Source organism: Phalacrocorax carbo, chromosome 34, assembly GCF_963921805.1.
Source record: "Phalacrocorax carbo chromosome 34, bPhaCar2.1, whole genome shotgun sequence".
NCBI lineage: Eukaryota > Metazoa > Chordata > Aves > Suliformes > Phalacrocoracidae > Phalacrocorax > Phalacrocorax carbo.
In genome coordinates this window covers 597727-616554 of record NC_087546.1, presented here as the reverse complement: position 1 = coordinate 616554, position 18828 = coordinate 597727, and the positions used below count along the sequence as shown (strand labels likewise).

General features: G+C 65.6%; 3 protein-coding genes across 4 annotated transcripts; 1 reads left to right on the top strand and 2 right to left on the bottom strand.

Moving 5' to 3' along the window:
* The first annotated feature begins 6757 nt into the window (after nt 1-6757).
* LAMTOR4 (late endosomal/lysosomal adaptor, MAPK and MTOR activator 4) lies at nt 6758-8877 on the top strand. 2 transcript variants are annotated; one of them, XM_064437680.1, is made up of 4 exons: nt 6758-6847; nt 6982-7062; nt 8035-8152; nt 8478-8877. In XM_064437680.1, exons 1-4 carry the CDS (start codon nt 6845-6847, stop codon nt 8570-8572), a joined length of 297 nt encoding a protein of 98 aa, XP_064293750.1. In that variant the 5' UTR covers nt 6758-6844; the 3' UTR covers nt 8573-8877. The 2 variants fall into 2 exon arrangements, with proteins under 2 accessions (XP_064293750.1, XP_064293749.1); XM_064437679.1 differs by having other exon boundaries at nt 6759-6847; nt 8475-8877.
* A 670-nt stretch (nt 8878-9547) lies between these two features.
* TRAPPC14 (trafficking protein particle complex subunit 14) lies at nt 9548-14327 on the bottom strand. The gene is made up of 11 exons (XM_064437676.1): nt 13472-14327; nt 13053-13148; nt 12523-12655; nt 12359-12445; nt 12057-12177; nt 11694-11841; nt 11230-11312; nt 10805-10968; nt 10423-10577; nt 10149-10342; nt 9548-9774 (listed from the first exon to the last, which is right to left on the bottom strand). Exons 1-11 carry the CDS (start codon nt 13868-13870, stop codon nt 9621-9623), a joined length of 1734 nt encoding a protein of 577 aa, XP_064293746.1. The 5' UTR covers nt 13871-14327; the 3' UTR covers nt 9548-9620.
* Nucleotides 14328-14492: 165 nt separating this feature from the next.
* GAL3ST4 (galactose-3-O-sulfotransferase 4) lies at nt 14493-18200 on the bottom strand. The gene is made up of 4 exons (XM_064437678.1): nt 17850-18200; nt 16809-16922; nt 16290-16557; nt 14493-15889 (listed from the first exon to the last, which is right to left on the bottom strand). The coding sequence occupies exons 2-4, from the start codon at nt 16919-16921 to the stop codon at nt 15080-15082; spliced, it is 1191 nt and encodes a 396-aa protein (XP_064293748.1). The 5' UTR covers nt 16922; nt 17850-18200; the 3' UTR covers nt 14493-15079.
* Nucleotides 18201-18828: the final 628 nt, after the last annotated feature.

Below are 18828 nucleotides of genomic sequence, written 5' to 3'. Positions count from 1 at the left end.
CCTGCTGACCACGGTTCCTCCGAAAAGCCGTATTTGGGTGGGGTCAAAACGCTGTTCTGATGATGTCAGCAGCACCCACACAAGCCATACGCCCGCTCCTTGCCCAACGGCTGCGCCAGCACCCGCGGGAGCACAGGCTCCGGCACAGCCCTGTGCGTACCCCTGGCCCACCCGCTGCTCAGCGGAAGGTGATGTCACAGCACCTCCGCCTGCCACGTACCCGTTTCCTGGCCTATCAGGTATTCAGGCACCGCTGACATCACAAGGACCTTCACAAGACACGTACAGGCTGGCCTATCCTCTACTCAGGCACCAGCAGCCTCACAAGCACCCACACAATCCATAGGCCTGCTCCTGGCCTATCAGCTGCTCAGGAACCAGTGACCTCACAACCACCCGCACCGACCACGTGCCTGCTCCTGGCCTATCAGCTGCTCAGGAACCAGTGACCTCACAACCACCCGCACAGACCACGTGCCTGCTCCTGGCCTATCAGCTGCTCAGGAACCAGTGACCTCACAACCACCCGCACCGACCACGTGCCTGCTCCTGGCCTATCAGCTGCTCAGGAAGCAGTGACCTCACAACCACCCGCACAGACCACGTGCCTGCTCCTGGCCTATCAGCTGCTCAGGAACCAGTGACCTCACAACCACCCGCACTGACCACGTGCCTGCTCCTGGCCTATCAGCTGCTCAGGGAAGCAGTGACCTCACAACCACCCGCACCGACCACGTGCCTGCTCCTGGCCTATCAGCTGCTCAGGGAACCAGTGACCTCACAACCACCCGCACAGACCACGTGCCTGCTCCTGGCCTATCAGCTGCTCAGGGAAGCAGTGACCTCACAACCACCCGCACAGACCACGTGCCTGCTCCTGGCCTATCAGCTGCTCAGGGAAGCAGTGACCTCACAACCACCCGCACAGACCACGTGCCTGCTCCTGGCCTATCAGCTGCTCAGGGAAGCAGTGACCTCACAACCACCCGCACAGACCACGTGCCTGCTCCTGGCCTATCAGCTGCTCAGGGAAGCAGTGACCTCACAACCACCCGCACAGACCACGTGCCTGCTCCTGGCCTATCAGCTGCTCAGGGAACCAGTGACCTCACAACAGCCTCTCGCTCGCTCCCAGGCCAGTAAGGCTGGATGTTGTGGCCACCGTCACCTGGAAATCCAGAGGTACAAAGGGACCGTTGTGCCTGGAACTGGCCGCCCGCTCAAACAACTCCACAAGCTCTGCAAGCTCGATGCAGAGGTGATGGGGACTGAGGTATTAAAATCTCCGTACAGAACTACGCGTCCCTTCAGGCAGCAGGACCGTTCTGCCAGGTCGGTCCGTCCTCAGCACCGGGTTCTAATGCCTGCCCAGTGGTGTCTGCGATATCCCTCACCCCCTCCCACATCATAGACCCCTCCCCTGCCCGGGACCATGTTTTACACATCCCAGCCCCTCCCCACCCCCATGACGAAAAGCAAACACAACACATAAGGACTCTGCTTCTTCTCCTCACCTCCCAAAGAAGCTTCCCTCCTCTGCTGAGCGTCGACGCTGACATCCTCGTGCCGTTCCTCAACAGCAGGCTGGCCCTCGGGTGCCCGTACTGCCAAAGGAAGAGATGATTATGCTCTTATGATGAGCTCCATCATCCTCCCCTTCAGGAAACCGAATCCCGATCGCTACATACCAGAAGTTTCTGCAGGAGATGGCCGAGGCCAGCCCCGTAAATGAAGCACTCTGTGACCCTGCTCTCTCTTTTGGCCACAGCACCCGCCACCGGGGAGCCCCAAACCCCTTCGCGGCTCCCTAGGAGAACCAGATACAACTAGTTCAAAACATCTGGCAGGTGAGAGATGACCGACAAACAGGTACAGCCCACCTTACCCTCAAACCAGCCAGAGAGCTGGCTTCCTCCCCCACTGAACTCATGGCTTCAACAAATACACCAAACGGAACAACATTTACACTAAACAGAACAAAACCCTTACCCTCTTCTGACACACTCTGGAAAGGATTCGTGCACCCACAAAACATACACTCACGCCATCGACCCACGTACCACGCTTCCTCGGGGTCAGCCCCGCAAAGACAGGAGGACGCCCGACGTTCCCCCCGCAGAGGCCCCAACGCTCCGCTCCCTGCCCTGCCGCCCCCGTCACGGGAAAGCGTGATATCTGGAAAGGAGAAAAGGGGGGGAAAAAAAAGGAAAGAGCCACAGGGGCCTGAACGTCAACAGGAGACCTGACTTTACCCGCGGGAATAAACAAAAGAAATCCTGCCGTCCATGAGTTCCAACCAGATCCAGAAAACACAAAGGTAGAAAGCTCAGAAAGAGAGGACGTGGCACCACGCAGCAACTGAGGCCGCCTGACAGACGAGGCCACGAGGACGAGAGCTCCGCCGCCAACCCGGCTCCCGGCCCGTGAGCCCCATCCCCTACAAGGCCCCGTGGGGAGCTACGGCGGCCGCCGACCGACGGAAAAACCACGACGGCGGGACGCGGTGACTCAGAGATCTCAAAGGGACACCCTGCGACTACAGAAACCCGGGCTGAACACACGATAGGCGAAGGAGGAGGAGAGAGCAGACCTGCCGTCACCGATACGGGAGCAAACCTCGTCGGACACGTCAGGAAACAGGCAATAGGGGAATCGCAGGAAAAGCTTACGCGCCCGGTAAAACAAGAGACAGGCCCCGGCCGGAGACTGTCGCGAGCCCAGAGGACACGCGTCCTCTTCTCCAGCAAGCGCCAGGGAAGACGGCGACCCAAGCCTGCGCTGGGAACAAGGGACCGGTCACCGCCTCCGGGTAACAGCGGCCGCGACGCCCAGACGGACGGCGACGGGACGGAGGCACAGACTGAGTCAGGGAACGGAGCACGGGCGCAGCACGGAGCAGCGGCGGCCCCGGCGTTCCGGAGGGCACCTTTAACGGCCCCCAACACGCCTCACGTGTCCCGAGGCGAGCCTCGCCTGCCGCTCAGCCCCGCGCCCGGTGCACGCAACATACCCTAACCCCTAGGGCAGCCCCTCACTATCAGTCCTATTAAGGGATATTGTCAACAACTTGAACAGTAAAACTAGTGAAGAAACCCAAGGTTCCATCTTCAATAAAGTCAGTAATTCCAAGAAAATAAAATGGACTTGCAATAAAAAAAAAACACAAAACAAACAGAGCGTGATGTTATTACACCATCGCGCCACCCCTGAACACCCAATAAGAAATTAATGACCTGGGAAAAAAATAAAAACTGCATAGAAGTACACTTTCTAGTATATACGCTGCTGCACCTTAAAAAGTTCTGAAACCCTTACCTCAAACAAATACCTCCGCTTATTTAAATATCAAAACACCCCCACCCAAAGCACTCAAAGGCCGCAACCAGCTGAAGGAACAGCAACACCAGAGAAGCCCAGGAGCCCAACGAGCCTCCCGAGGCCAGGCTGGGGCTCGCCTGCCCACCGCCCTCCTCACAGTCCCCCGGGAACGGGGCGGGGGGGACCCCTCAGAGAGCACAAAGGCGGCCGGAGGAGCAGCAGGGGGTTTTATCCCCTGCCTGAAGGTCACAGCACGGAAGAAGGTGAACAAAGACAGTAGCCCCATACTGGAAATGATGATACCAGCTCTCCTGCTGCGACGACATCTATTGCATCAGCAACGTGACCGGGTAGGGAAAACATTTTTCTGGGATGTAAATAACAAGATAGATGCCATATGAAGCGATGTAGGAAAGCAGCTTACTAAATGCAGTAACGGCGTTATTACTAATAATAATTACGTGCTTTACTTTCCTATTAAAAAAAAACACAACCTCCTGTGGGGTTACACTTCATTTCTAGCAAGACCACCCACGCTACCTTACTCCTACTAGAGCTGCCTTCTGGACAGGACTGAGTGGCAAAGCAGAACTGGATCCCACGAGAACCCCTCCTCAAAAGTATCTCTGGTTGCAAAGTAAATTACTTACTGTAAATTATCAGTGATTCGGAATCACCTTGACACTCTCCGCCTGCCTCTCTTACCAGGACTAGATCAGGCTCGAAGGACAAAACATGAGCACAAACGTGGAGATACAGGAAACGTACCAGAAGCTGCACGAAGCACCTGAATTAATGCTGAAGTCGCTAAAACAAAAATAAATTGCAAAGCGCAACAAAAGACCCGGAAAGAGAACGACGAAGACAAAACTGGGCTGTGGGCAGAGAGGGACGAAATTAAAATGTAGGGCCGGGGACCTGCGGCAAGAGAATCTAAGAAAGAAAAAGGGCATCTAGAACACAGAGCAGGAAGAGGGGGATTAAAAAAACAGGGACACGGAACCAGGTGGGGGGGGGGGCGGATTGTGAAGGGCTAAAGGGCAGGCGGAGGCGGGGGGAGGTAATTATTTGGGTTTTGCTTTTCCTTTGCGCCATCGCTTTTTCATTTTTTCCTTCTTTTCTCCCTTAGTTCAATGTCGCTATTTTTTTTTTCTTACTTCCTAAATCCTATTTGCTTCTCAGACTTTCTGTCTACTTTTATCCCATTCAATCTCTTCAATTCGTCGTCTTCCCTTAGTGCCCTCACTTTTTGGATTTACTTTCTACCTCTCTGTTTTAGTCCTCTGTTTTTCCCCTCTGTTTCCCTATTCCCCTCGCTTTTTTAAAGTTCTGCCTCTGCCTCCCTCTTTTCCTTTCCCGGTCTGTCTTTCTTGTGTTTTGTTAGTGCTGTTGCCTTTCAGGTTTTCTTCCCAGATCTGGGCTTTAGCTCTTAATTCCTCCTTATTCCCTTAATCCCCGTCACTTTGAAAATTTCCGACTCGGATCTTGTTTGCTGTCTTTATTTCGCAGTTAATTTTCTTGTCAGTGCCAGCGCCAGGGCCCCCTGCCCCCCCTTAGCAAAAACGTTTTAAAAGCGTTAAAAGCATTATGGAAATAAAGAGGAAACCTAAAAATAGGGACAGCAAACCAGGCGAGGTGGAGAAAGACAATTTCTAAAGCGACAGCGCTTAAGGAGAGGCCAATACTTCTTTAAACTGAAAGAAAAGAGAGCAAAATAAAGACAGGATAAAAGAAGACATTTAAGACGTGACAGGGATTAGGGAAATAAAGAGAAAAACTTAGGGACAGTAAAATAAAATTTTAAAAGCAAAGGTACTAATACAGACAAGAAAGTTGTAAAACACGAAGACAGGAAATGGAACAAAACTAGGCAGAACATTTTGGAAGCAAATACGATGGAGTGTGAGGGAAATAAGGGAAACTAGTATGAAATACGGACGGTGAGCGAAACCAGAGGCGTCGAAAGAAAATGTGGAGAGAGGGAGCCCTAAGGAAAAGCAGAAAAAATAACTTTAAAACATTAACAGCGAACAAGAGAAAAGCAGAAAACTTTAAAAGCCAAGAGGTTAAAGGAAGAAAGAGGCAACAAATATTAACAGCGAGTTAAAACACGGACGTCGGCAGGACATTTAACGAGCGACGGCTTTAAGGAAAGAGAAGATGTAATTTAAAAAAAAAAACAGTGAATGGGAAAAAGGTACACAGAAAGATTTTGAAAGTGATGGGGATTAGGGACATAAAGGGAAAATATTAATAAATAGGGACTGTGAATTAAAGTGGAGGTTTTATTAAATATATCATTATATGTTTGCGTAAAATAGCATTAGAGATAAAAACGTAACATACAAATGTATCTTCGTACATTATTATTAAATAACGGTATCATTACGATAATAAATAAAAGCATAGCAAATATATAAAAATACGCTATAAATATGTATGAAATAGCAAATGGGAGGGCGGGAGGAGCGCGGGCGGCACCGGAGAGCTGAGCCTCGCACCCAGCGCAGCGCGTGTCCAACAGCAACGGTGGTTTGGGGGGTGAAGGGGGGCCGCGGCCGGGAAGCCCGCAAAGCCGCCGCGCTGAGGCACGGCGGGGTGCGCCCCCCCGCCGAGACCCCCCCCGGCCCCCCCCGCCGAGACACCCCCCGGCCCCCCCCCGCCGAGACACCCCCCGGCCCCCCCGGCGAGACACCCCCCGGCCCCCCCCGGCGAGACACCCCCGCAGAGACCCCCCCGGCCCCCCCCCGCCGAGACCCCCCCGCCGAGACCCCCCCCGCCGAGACACCCCCGCCGAGACCCCCCCCGGCCCCCCCGGCGAGACACCCCCCGGCCCCCCCCCGCCGAGACTCCCCCCGCCGAGACCCCCCCGGCCCCCCCCGCCGAGACACCCCCGCAGAGACCCCCCCGCCGAGACCCCCCCGGCCCCCCCGCCGAGACACCCCCGCAGAGACCCCCCCGGCACCCCCGCCGAGACACCCCCGCAGAGACCCCCCCCAGGCCCCCCCCGCCGAGACACCCCCGCAGAGACACCCCCCGAGACACCCCCCCGGCGAGACCCCCCCCGGCCCCCCCCCGCCGAAACACCCGCCCCCGCCGAGACACCCCCCCGCCGGGAGCCCCCCCGAGAGCCCCCCCCGAGACCCGCCGAGACCCGCCCCGTCCCCACGGAGGCGCCGCCCCCGCCCCGCAGCCCCCGCCCCGCAGCCCTCCCCACGTGACGCGGGCCCCGCCCCGCAGGGCGGGGTCTGGGGGGACCCGTCGTCCCGCGCGGCGCCCGCGACGTAAGAGCCCTCATGAATATTTGCCCCTCCGAAACGGCGCAGGCCCCGCCTTCTCTCGCCACGTGCTTTCCTAGCCGGCTCGCATTGGTTGTGCGGGCGGCCGGGGGCGGGCCCCATAGCGCGCGCCGAGGGAAGCGGGGCGTGCCGGTGACAGGCGGAACCCTGCGCCAATGGGGCGGCGAGGCGGACGCAGGGGGCGGGGCGGAGCGGGCAGCTGACCGGGACGGCGGCGGAGCAGCGCCATGGTGAGGGTCGGGGCGGGGGACGGGACCTGGGGGGGGGCGCCTTGAGGCACGGGGGGCCCGAGGCCGGGGGGAGCGGGAGCGGCGGGGGAGGCCCGAGCCGTGCGGCCTCACTGCCCCCCTCCCGCCGCCCCCAGACCACGGCGCTGACCCAGGGGCTGGAGCGGATCCCGGACCAGCTGGGCTACCTGGTCATCAGCGACGGGGCCGTGCTGGCGGTGAGGGTGGCGGCGGCACCCCTCCGCGGGGCTGGGGCGGGGAGCCCGGGCGGCGGGGTCCCGCCGGGGGGCGCCCAGGGGTACCGGCAGGCGCCGGGATGCCGGGGAGGGGGGGCGGACACGCACCCGAGCATCGGGGGGGCAGACGCCCGGGTCCTGGGGGAGGGGAGAAGGGGTACCCGGGTATCGATGGGGGGGCAGGCACCCGGGTCCTGGGGGAGGGGAGAAGGGGCACCCGGGTATCGATGGGGGGGCAGGCACCCGGGTCCTGGGGGAGGGGAGAAGGGGTACCCGGGTATCGATGGGGGGGCAGGCACCCGGGTCCTGGCGGAGGGGAGAAGGGGCACCCGGGTATCGATGGGGGGGCAGGCACCCGGGTCCTGGGGGAGGGGAGAAGGGGCACCCGGGTATCGATGGGGGGGCAGGCACCCGGGTCCTGGGGGAGGGGAGAAGGGGTACCCGGGTATCGATGGGGGGGCAGGCACCCGGGTCCTGGGGGAGGGGAGAAGGGGTACCCGGGTATCGATGGGGGGGCAGACACCCGGGTCCTGGCGGAGGGGCGAAGGGGTACCCGGGTATCGATGGGGGGGGCAGGCACCCGGGTCCTGGGGGAGGGGAGAAGGGGTACCCGGGTATCGATGGGGGGGGCAGACACCCGGGTCCTGGCGGAGGGGCGAAGGTGTACCCGGGTATCGATGGGGGGGCAGGCACCCGGGTCCTGGCGGAGGGGCGAAGGGGTACCCGGGTATCGAGGGGGGGGCAGGCACCCGGGTCCTGGGGGAGGGGAGAAGGGGTACCCGGGTATCGATGGGGGGGCAGGCACCCGGGTCCTGGGGGAGGGGAGAAGGGGTACCCGGGTATCAATGGGGGGGCAGACACCCGGGTCCTGGCAGAGGGGCGAAGGGGTGTCTGGGTGCAGGGTGGGGTTCAGACACCTGGGTGCCACTGACACTGTCTCTCCCTGGCACCCAGTCATCGGGTGACCTGGAGAACGATGAGCAGACGGCCGCCATCCTCTCGGAGCTGGTGGCCACGGCCTGTGGGCTGCGGCTCCAGCGTGGCCATGACCCACCTTTCAAGCGCCTCTCAGGTGAGCGTGGGCTGCCCCTGGGGCAGCCCAGACCCCCACACCACCCCCAGGGTCCAGAAAGTGGCCCCCAGACTGTCCCCAGGGCGGTGCTGGTGGCCCTGAGGTCCTCCAGGTGGCCATGACCGCTGTACTCTCCCCCGTGGCAGACCTGCTGACCCTAGGGCAGCTGTGACCCTCACGCTGCTGGTGGCCGCACTGTGCCCAGAACAGCCCGGACCACCGTGGTGGTCCCCACCATCCCGGGTGCTCTCCCCAGGGTGGCAGGGCCCCCACTGTCCTTGGGGCACTGGTGGTGGCCCCTGTGCTCACCCTGTCCCCCCAGTAGTGTTCGGGGAACACTCCCTCCTCGTCACCGTCTCTGGACAGAAGCTCTTCGTGGTGAAGCGGCAGAACCACGTCCAGGAGCCTGTTGCCGTCTGAGACGCATCCCTGCTGTTGCCGAGACGGGGGACAGTCCCCTTCATCCCCACCGTCCCCAGGGCCTTGGGGTGGTGGGGGGGGAAAGACACGACACCACCAGCTCCCGTCCCTGCTGGGGGGCCCAGGGCCCTGCAGGGACACTCACTCGTGTCCCTGTCACCTTGAGGGCCTTGGGGACTGGTCCTTCACGTCCCTGCAGTCCCCAAGGCCATGTGGTGCCCCCTGTGTACTTCAGGACCCTGCAGCGTCACCCCTCCAAGCACACTGTCCCTCTGCTGAGGCAATAAATTATGTCCTGGTCCCCCCATTGGGCTTCTTTTGGGGGGGTGCGGGTCCTCCCAGGACAGAGCATGGGGTGAGATGGAGCCCTCACACACAGGAGTCGGGGACTGAGACCTCCACTGCCCCCACTCCCTGTGACACCCCCAGGTCACCTCGGCATCCCCTGCCCTCCCCCAGTGACAGGCTCATCCTCGTGTCCAGGCCAGCGCTTTATTGGCGCGCGCACACACGGACAGCAGCCAGTGCGGAGACAAATAAATAACGGAGTGGAGGTGCCGCCCATATCGGGAGGCCCGGAGACGTCCCCGTCCCCAGCAGGGCCCGGGGGATGGCAGTGCGGGACCCGCCTTTGGCTTGGCACCCCACGGACAGGTCCCAGTGTCACCCGTGGCCCAGGGACAGGTCGTGGTCCCGATTCCCCCCATCCCTCCCCCCTCAAGCAGCCAAAATCAAGGCAACGCAGGAAGCTGAAGGGGTGTAAACAGCGCTGGGACCAGCCGCAGGTTGTCCCCCTGCTCCCCCCGTGCCACCCCCATCCCTAGAGCATCCCCCCCCAGGCTGGGGACAGACCCCTGTCCCCATTGGTTCCCCCATGGCACATTCCAGTCCAGTCCCAGTGAAGCAGCAGGTCCATCCCCCGGAGGGTGCAGGGACACAGCCCCGGCCCCCTGCATTGCACACACCCCCCCCCCAAGCTTGCCCCCTTCCAGCACAATCTCCAGGATGCAGCATGATTCATCCATCCCCCTTGTCCCCGAGGTCCCCGTCACTTGACGGGCTCCACGACCAGCACCTTGCACTCCCGCTTGGCAATCTTGTCCAGGGACAGCACCGTCTTCTCAGGGGGCAGGTAGAGGGGACGGCCCACAGGAGACCCCACCGGTGGGGTGATGGCACGCCGCTCCATCACACTGCCTGATCTGGGGCGTGGGGAGGTAAGGGGAGGCTGCCCAGCCTCCCTGCGGGGCAGGCTGTCCCCTCCCCATGTTCTCCCCCTGGAGCCGTCTCCTGTCCCACGTCCTCCCCAGTCTCCTCCGTGTCCCAGGTGTCCCCACAGCCCCAGCGATTCCCCCACCACATCCACCCTTGTCCTGGGTGTCCACCCTGTCCCAGGTGTGCCCCAGCCCCGTCCTGCCCGGGACCCCCCACCATGTCACCCTTCTGCATGCCCCACCAACCCTGCTCTGATCCCACCACCGTGCCCCTCTTGTTCCAGCTGTCCCCTCCAACCCCGCCCCAGGGATCCCGCCCGTCCCACGTGTCCCTCTGGCAGGTCCCTGCTGTCCCCCCATACCTCATGAGGTGGCTGCGGGACGGCTGCTGGTGGGAGAAAGACTGGGACCGGCCCAGCCCGGCCTGGTGCCGCTCCACCAGGTCCCGCACGGCCGGGCTGCTGGGGCTGCTCTTGCGCGACACGGGCCGGGCCTCGGGCGGCGGGTTGGCCACGCTGGCCGTGAACTGCAGCTTCAGCTTCATGTGCTGGGACAGCTGGAGACAGACAGGGGACACGGTGACATCAGGCCAGGCCCCAGGAGGGCCCCGGGGACCCCACGGCCAGGTGGCCTCACCTCGAAGAGGCCAGCCCGCAGCGCCTGGAAGGCCACGCGGATGGTGAGGGCGCTGCCCTTGCGCGAGTAGCCCAGGTTGTTGAGCGGCGTGTGGCACACGATGGCATCCAGCGCCGCCTGCGTGGCCCGGCGCTCCTCCCCGGACAGCTTCTTCCCTGCGGAGACCATCAACGGGGTGGGAACAGGACTGCTGGCCCCTGCCCGGCCACCTCCAGCACCTCCTGGCTACAGCTGTCCCACCCCAGCCGCCCCTCCTGTCCTCCCAGGATCTCTGCTCCCCTTCCCTCAGCCCATCTGCCCCCTCTAGCTACACCCAGCAGCACCCCCAGCCCCTCTGATCCCCTCCCCACCCTCTCGGTGCCCTGCCGGACCGCGTCCCCACCGGCCGTGGCGGTCTCAGGCGTCCAGACGAGGCGCACGGCCAGGAAGTCCTGGAGGTCGTTGAGCAGCGTGTAGGTGACGGTGAAGCGCTGCCGGGCCCGCACGGGGGACTCGCAGGCAGCCGTCATCACGAAGCGCGGCCGCTCCAGGCGGATGCTCGGCAGCCTGGGGATGGCGGGGGGGTTACTCACGTGGGGACGGCCACCGGGAGCCAGCGGGACAGGGGATTAGCAACACGCGACGGCCCCACAGAGCCCTGAGGACGTGGGGAGGGGGAGAGGGCCAAGTGGCAGCCCCAGGATGTGAGGTTAATGGCACAAACGGGCAGGGATATCTCTGGGTGGCCCCTCCCTGGGCCCGGAGGATCTGGGGGTCACTCCCCGCTTGGGGACCGGGCATATCAAGCACCCTCGGGGCGGCTCTCACCTGTAATGCGTGTAGATGCTGCTCGTGAAGGGCAGTTTTGGTGTTGACCACTGGATCACGGCCACCAGCGGGACCTCCAAGCCCTGGGTGGGGGGGGACAATGGGTCAGAGATGTCCCTGTCACCACTGCGCGCAGGAAGGACGGTCCCCAACATCCCCACCTCCCCCTAGGCTCCCTGGCAAGGAGAAACACCCCAGTGTTGGTGTGTCTGTGACACGCCAGTGTTGTGTGATGACCAAGAAGGCTAGTCCCCCACAGCACGGACCGTGTCCCCACATCCCAGCCAGGGGACAAGGACAGCAGCCCCCAGGCCACCGACCAGGATGGTGGCCCCAGATCCTGGCCCAGGCAACACCACCCAACTAGGACAGTCCCTGCCCAGGATGTCCCCTTGTGCCTGGCCTCGGGGCAGTCACCCCTAGCGTCACCCCCAGCCCTGAGGGTCCCCCCAGTGTCCCCTCACCTCCTTGGCGTCCTCCGGGGGCCTCTCGGGTGCCTGGAGCTGGAAGAGGAAGTTGTGCTCCTCGAGGGCGCTGAGGGCGCAGGGACAGGCCGAGCCGGCACCAGCCACGCGGCAGAACGCGCCCACGGGCACCTCGCCTGAGTGGTGGCTGCGGGACAGGGCACGGGGACAGCTCAGTGACACGCGGGGACCCGCGCTGCCAGCCCAGGGCTGGCAGTGCCCCCCAGGGCTTCCCTACGGCGGGGCCAGGGACACGGCACAGCCCCGTCCTGAGGAAAAGGGGGGGCCCTGTGGGGTCTGGGAGGCGGCGCAGCCATGCCCCCCCAGCCCCAGGGACGGTCCCCATGGTGTCCCAGCACTCACCAGACGTCATCGACCAGCAGCACGGAGCCATCGGGCATGACGGGCAAGTAACTGGCATTGAAGTTGGGCAGGATCTGCACGTCCCACAGCGAGATCTCCTCCTGGGACCAGCCGTTGAGCACTGGGAGACGGGGACGTCAGGGGACAGTGCAGGGGACGCCATCCTGGCCCCAAGCAGCCCACGTCACATCCTCCCTGCCCCACACCCTCCACTCTGTCGCAGCCTCACCACGATGCCGCCCCTGTCCCCATCCCAGCTGCCCCTGGGACCCGTCCCCATGCCACCGCCCTGTCTCCCTCACCTTTGAGCACGGTGAGGTACTTCCCAGACACGGTGAGCTGGCGGCATCGCACCACGGGCGGGGGCAGCACCGTCAGCAGGGTGCTCACTGCGGGGACACGGGCAGTCAGGGGACACGGGATGTGGGGACATGAGGAGGGACAGGGGACGCGGAGATGCTCCTACCCTGTGCCTTGAAGGCCCCCTGCTCCTGGCGGAAGATGTGTGCAGGCGCCCGTGTCTGCAGCAGGCTTAGGTACCCGCCGCCCTCCTGCAGCTCGGGTGGCTCCGTGTCCCTTTTCCACACTGTCACCACGATCTGGGGACAGGAGTCACGAGTGGCCTGGGTCCAGCCCCGAGCTCCCCCTCTGTCCCCACAGCTCCTTCTGCCCCCCGTGGCTACCCCAAGTGGCTTTCGTGGACCCGGAGAGGGGGGAACAGGGCTGGATCCTGCTCTCCATCCCATGTCACTGTGCTGTCCCCAAGACCCCCACATTGTGACCAAAGTCCCCTCCTATCCCCAAATTCTACCTTGCCCTTGACTGACCAAGAAAGAAGGACCAGGGCTAGATGTCTGTGCCAGCTCTGTGGTCCCGCACTGTCCCCAGGATCCCGTCCCTGGTGACTGCATACTGTCCCCAGAATCCCCACACTGCCTCTGAGGTCTCCCATTCTTGACCCCACCGTGCTGTCCCTGAAGTCCCCTCCCATCTCACCTTGGCCTTGACGGTGCCAGGCGGCAGTTTGTCGAGGGAGATGGTCAGGGGGAAGATGACCTCGTCCGTGGACACGATAGGGTCCTCCACTGGGATCTGGGGATACAGCGGGGCTCAGCACCATGGTGGCCCTGAGCCCCATCCCCCTCGACATCCCCCCGTGTCCTCCCCCACTCCTCACCCACACGTCCCGCTGTGCGCCCACATCCCCCCCCAAATCCCTCCTTGTCCCCATGTCTCTCCCTTGTTCCCACATCCCCCCCAAATACCCATGTCCCTCCCTTGCTCCCACACCCTTTTGGCCCCCACCTTCCCCCCAAATCACCATGTCCCTCCCTTGCTCCCACGTGCCCACGTCCTCCCGTGTCCCTCCCTGGCTCCTCTGTGCCCCCACGCTCCCACCGGTCCCTGTCACCCACCCCGGCGGCGGGGCGCCCCGGGGGGCCCTGGCTGTGTGTCAGCAGGGCCCGGCACTCCCGGAAGACGGTGGGCTCCGGCGAGGCTCCGCTCCCGGTGCCGTCCCCGGTGCCGTCCGGGTCCCCATCCCGGTCCCCGCCGGCCTCGGTGCCACCGGGGCTGACGCTGGCCAGGGCGGCCAGCGAGGCGGCCAGCTCGGCCCAGGGCGGCCGGCCCGGCCCGGTGCCGGTGCTGGTGCCGGGGCGGCAACGGAGCACCAGAAGGAACCGCACGGTCTCGCCCAGGTAGAGGTGGTTGCGGCGGGGCAGCGCCCGGTACCGGCCCGGTTCCCCCGACAGCAGCTCCCGCGCCGCGAACGGCACCGCCGGGAAGTACATGAAGTAATCGCACTGCGACTCCATGGGCACCGGCCCCGGGGTGGGGCGAGGACCGGGGGAACCGAGGAGAACCGGAGGATCTCAGGGGCAAGCGACAGACCCGGGGGCTGGGGCGGGACGCCAGGGGTCGGGGGGGTACCGGGGCCCGGCCGTACCAGGGGGTCGGCGGTACGATGCCGAGACACCAGGGGGTTCCGGACCGGGGATAACCCCGAGGACGGGGGGGCCCGAGGACGGGGGGGGCGCGGATCCCGGGGACGGACCGGGGTGGGGGTTGCTGGGGATGGGGATGCCGGGCCGGGCCGGACGCGCCCGGAGACTCTCCCGGAGCCGGGCCGGGCGGGGGGAGGCGCCGGGGGAAGTGCCGGGAGCGGAGCGGGCCGGGCCGGGCCGGGGGTCCCGGGGCCGGGGCCGGGGCCGGGGCCGGCTCCGCGCGGCGCGGCCGGAGCGACCGGGCGGGGCTGGCAGGGACGCGCGCGCAGGGCGCGGGTCCGAGCTCCGAGCGCCTGGGCCGGGACGAGCAGCCGAGCGCCGAGCGAGTCGATGCCCCGCCTGGAGGGGCGGGGCTTCCTCTCCTGCCGCGCCTCGCGACCTCGCGGCGGGGGCGGGTCATACCCGCCAAGTGACTGGCAGCATCAACACCCAATCAGAGGTCTCATTCCAGTCTTTATTGCCATAGTTACCACAAAGCGAGGCTTAATGAGGCGGGGCCTGCGCCAGCCCCTCCCACCAGGGGCTCCTAGGTGTCCCCGTGCGCACGGAGGGGGGCCATTACCCGGCCTGGGTAAACTGAGGCATGGAGCTGTACCGTGGGGGGGGTTCTGATCCTCAGAGCAGCAGGGGCCCGTTAGACGACCTGGGTAAACTGAGGCACAGAGCTGTACCGTGGGGGCTGATCCCCACCAGAGTGGGGCCCATTACCCGTCTTGGGTAAACTGAGGCACAGGGTGGTACCATGGGAGGACCCTGAGACCTGTCAGGATTAGGGCTGGCTGTCACCAGCCCAGGTAAACCGAGGCACGGAGCTGTACCATGGGGGGACACCAGTCCCTATTAGACTAGGTGGGGGGGAAGCAGCACTACCCACAGCAGGTAAACTGAGGCACAAAGTGGTTCCAGGGGCGGGCCCTGATCCCCATCAGGCTTACAGGGCCCCATCACCCGGCCCAGGTAAACCGAGGCCCGCGCATCACCGCATCACCGGCGCGCGCATCACCGCCAGGGCCCCCCTGGCTACCCCGCGGGTGGGACAGACGCGTTGCCCCACCCAAACTGCCGCCGGTCGAGGATGTCCTTGTACTGCAGCTCGGGGGTGGCGAGGCGAGCACAGCGCTCCCGCTCCTCGGGGGGCAGCCCGGCCCGCAGGGCGTACCCCAGGATCTGAGCCCGGCCGGGGGGCTGGAAGGGGCGGAGGCGGCCGTCGGGGATGGCGCGGGCGGGCAGGGGTCCGCCGCCCCGCAGGCAGCGACGGGCCAGGGCGCTGCGGTGCTGGCGCAGACGGGCCACCTCCTCCCGCAGGCGGGCGGCCCCGAAGGCCTCGGCCCGGCGCCAGAAGGAGCGGTTGAGGTGGGCGTAGAGCGCCCAGTCCAGGCTGTTCCAGGCCCGCAGGCGGGCGGCTTGGGCGGGCGAGACGCGGGGACCGTCCCCGGCAGGGCGGCCGTTGTGGGCGAAGGCGACCACGGCCTCCTCGGGCCAACACAGGGCCTCGCGCAGCAGCACCAGCGACTCGTCGAAGTGCTCAGCCAGCAGCACCAGGGCGAAGGCTCGCTCCAGCCCCGCCAGCGCCGCCGCCACCGCCGCCCCATCCCCATCCCGCGCCGCCGGCAGCCCGAAGTCGAACCACTGCAGGTTGCGGGCGTAGTGGTTGCCCCGCGCCCCGGCCTCGTAGAAGCGCCCCGGGGCCGCCAGGAAGGCGGCCAGCGAGGGGGCCCGCCGGAACGCCGGCGCCACGGCGCGGTAGTAGGCGAAGGCCGACTCGCCCAGCGTCCCCGGGTCCCGCACGATGGAGAAGTAGAAGCTGTCGTTGGGCATCACCTTCTGCACCTGGGCGGGAACAGCGGCGGCGGCGGCGGCTCGGCACCCCACCGGGGCAGCCACACGCTGCGCCCCCCGCCATCCCCCCACTCCCTCGGGTGTCCCCCGCATCCCCCAGACACCCACGTCTCCTCCCAGCCTCCTCCATTTACCCCTAGCACCCCGTTCCCCCTAGACCTCGTCCGCCTCATGCGATGTCCCTGACTCCCCCCCGCAATGCCCCGCGCCCCCCAGGCGCCCCCTGGTCACATCTGTTCCCAAATCTCCCCAGACCTCCATCACCCCATGGTGTCCTCCGCCTCTCCCAGATGCCCCCGACCCCAGCCAGCCCCATCTCAGCCCCCACATCTCTCCACATCCACCCCGAGCCAGCGCGCCCCCGCTGTCCCTCCTGCCGTGCCCCTGGTACCTCCGTGAGGTTGAAGCGCATGTGGTGGCAGATGATGTCAAAGGGGGGACCCCCCGGGCGGTACCCCTTGACCCGCTCGGCCCGGAAGGGGTTGGGGTACCCGAACTGGTAGCGGTGGGGCAGGGCGAAGCGCAGCCCCCGCGCCTCCCCGAAGCGGTGCAGCAGGTTGACCACGCTGCTGCCCCCCGTCTTGTGGGTCTTCAGGAACACCAGGTGGGTGCGGGGCTGGCAGGGTGCCGGGGGGCGGCCAGCGGGGGCCGCAGGGGCCCTGGGGACATAGGGCGGGGTTGGGGGGCTGGTGGGGAACACCTGGCCTGCCTGGCCCCAGCCATTCAAGGGTACAGGGACCCATCCTGGGACCCCCAGTGGGTTGGTGACCCCCATCCCATCCATCCGGGGGATGCCTGAGGGGTCAGGGACCCACGTCTCGCCTGAGCCGGGACATCCCCTGCGTGAGGACCCAGGGGATCTTGAGGGTGCAGCACGTGGTGAGCCAGAGAGGCTTGGGGGGGCTCTCACCTGCGATGGAAGGGCCCCCCCAGGAGCTGCACCGTGAAGCCGATGGTGACGCAGACCCCCAGGGCAGCCCCCAGTGTCTGGAGCCGGCAGCAGGCAGGTGGCAGCTTCATCATCCTGCGGGGACACGGCGGCTGAGGGGACCCCGGCGCCACCTCCGTGGGAGACACGGGGGGGTGGGGGGCACCACATCGGGGTCCCCGTGCTCCCCCTAAGCCAGCCACATCCCGCCTCGGGGGGGCAGAGCCCCGGTACCGCCCAGAGCCACGTCGTGGCGCCGGGGGGGTCTGCGGGGGCGTTCGGCACCCGCCAGCCCGGCCCCACCCGGGGACAGCTGGGGCTGTTACGGGAAGGGGACAGGGATGGGCCACTGCCCCCGGGGGGACCTCTGCCACCCCCATCCCTCCCTGTGCCCCGGGGCCCCCATGCGTCCCCCAATCCCTCCCTCTGCCCCGGGACTCCCCCCGTGTCCCTGGGGCCTCTCTGCCTGCTCCAGGACCCTCCATTCTCCCCATCCCTCCAGGAAACCCCCATGTCCCCCCGTGCCCCTACGGGACCCCCCCCACCCCTTGTCCCTTCCAGGATCCCCCTGTCCGCGTCCACAAGACATCACTGGGTCCCCGAGATGCCACGTCCCCCCTGTAACCCCCCAGGACGCTCCTTTCCCCCAACCCCTGGGTCACCTAAGCCCTGGGACCCCACACCCTGTCCCCTTACAGCCCCCCCTCATCCCCTCATGACCGGCACAGCCATGTGTCCCCCCTGGACCCCGAGTCCCACCAGGACCCCTGTCCCCTACGTGACCTCCTCCCACTGTCCCCAGTGTCCCCCAGGCCACTAGGCCACTTCCCAGACGCTGCCCGCCCTGGGGCTCCCGCACAAGTTCTGCGCCCCCCCACCCCGTGCCCCGAGGACCCCCAGCCCCATGCCCCCTCGTCCCTCGCGTGTGCCCACCCCGTTCCCCGCAGCTCCCCAGACCCCCGCCTCCCTGCCATGCCGGTGCCCCCCCGGTGCCCCCCGGTCCCGGTGCCCCTCCGCACTCACAGCGGCCGCTCGCTCAGCCCCGCCGCATCCCGCCGCGCACCGGGGGGGCCCGGGGAGGGGGGCTCAGCGCCACCGGGGGCTCGGCCCGGGGGGGGGCTCCGGCTGCCCCGGTGTCCCGGGCCGGGGGTCCGGCCGTCCCAGCCCCGCTGTCGGCGGAGCCGATGCCCGGGAGGGGGTGCGGGGGGGTGGTCTCGTACGCCGGGCCGGGGCCTCGGGGGGGCCGGTGTCCCGCCGGCTCCCGGTGTCCCGGCCGCTCTCTCGCTCTCCGCGAAGTTTTCTCCTTTGTCTCCCGCTGTCCCGCCCCGCCCCGCCGCACCGGGACGGCCCCCGGTACCGGGACGGCCCCCGCGCCCCCACCCGGACACGGACGGGCCCCCCCCGCGGTGCCCGCGCCCCCCCCCCCCAGTAGCGGAGCAGAACCCGGGGCACCGGGGGCCGTTCCCGAGCGTGGCCCGGGGCCGAGAGCTACCCCTGCGCTCCGGGCTGTGGGAGGCTGGGGAAACTGGGAGCACTGGGAAGGCCTGGGGGAGTACTGGGAGGCACTGGGAGGGGCGCTGCAGGGCCTGAGGGGGTACTGGGGGGTGGCAGGAGAGGATGGAGGGATGGAGAGAGGACAGATAGAGGGGAGCATGGGGCACCCCCAGGCTATATGGGGCTCTAGGAGACCCCCAGACTATACGGGGCCATGGGGGATCCCCAGGCCATATGGGCTATAGGGGACCCCCAGACTATAGGGGGCCATGGGGGATCCCCAGGCCATATGGGCTATAGGGGATCCCCAGACTACAGGGGGCCATGGGGGACCCCCAGGCCGTATGGGGCTATAGGGGATCCCCAGGCTCCTGGAGATGCCAAGGCCAAGTGGGACCAGATGGGGCCCCAGTGTTATGCGGCTACGGGGCCTATAAAGGGATCCCCAGAGCAAGGGGACCTATGGGGACATATAGGGTGCCACAGGGGAGCCCAGGCTATATAGGAC

Excerpts from the sequence above, each read along its gene's own strand:
- GAL3ST4 (XM_064437678.1), bottom strand. The coding sequence starts at position 16,921 with ATGATGAAGCTGCCACCTGCCTGCTGCCGGCTCCAGACACTGGGGGCT. Across the intron at positions 16,558-16,808 it reads GGGGGGCCCTTCCATCGCAG|GGCCCCTGCGGCCCCCGCTG; the intron begins GTGAGAGCCCCC and ends CTATGTCCCCAG. Across the intron at positions 15,890-16,289 it reads TGCGCTTCAACCTCACGGAG|GTGCAGAAGGTGATGCCCAA; the intron begins GTACCAGGGGCA and ends GTTCCCGCCCAG.
- LAMTOR4 (XM_064437679.1), top strand. Across the intron at positions 7,063-8,034 it reads GCGACGGGGCCGTGCTGGCG|TCATCGGGTGACCTGGAGAA; the intron begins GTGAGGGTGGCG and ends CCTGGCACCCAG. Across the intron at positions 8,153-8,474 it reads ACCTTTCAAGCGCCTCTCAG|TAGTGTTCGGGGAACACTCC; the intron begins GTGAGCGTGGGC and ends CTGTCCCCCCAG.
- TRAPPC14 (XM_064437676.1), bottom strand. The coding sequence starts at position 13,870 with ATGGAGTCGCAGTGCGATTACTTCATGTACTTCCCGGCGGTGCCGTTC. Across the intron at positions 12,178-12,358 it reads GTACCTCACCGTGCTCAAAG|TGCTCAACGGCTGGTCCCAG; the intron begins GTGAGGGAGACA and ends CCCGTCTCCCAG. Across the intron at positions 9,775-10,148 it reads TCCCGCAGCCACCTCATGAG|ATCAGGCAGTGTGATGGAGC; the intron begins GTATGGGGGGAC and ends CCCACGCCCCAG.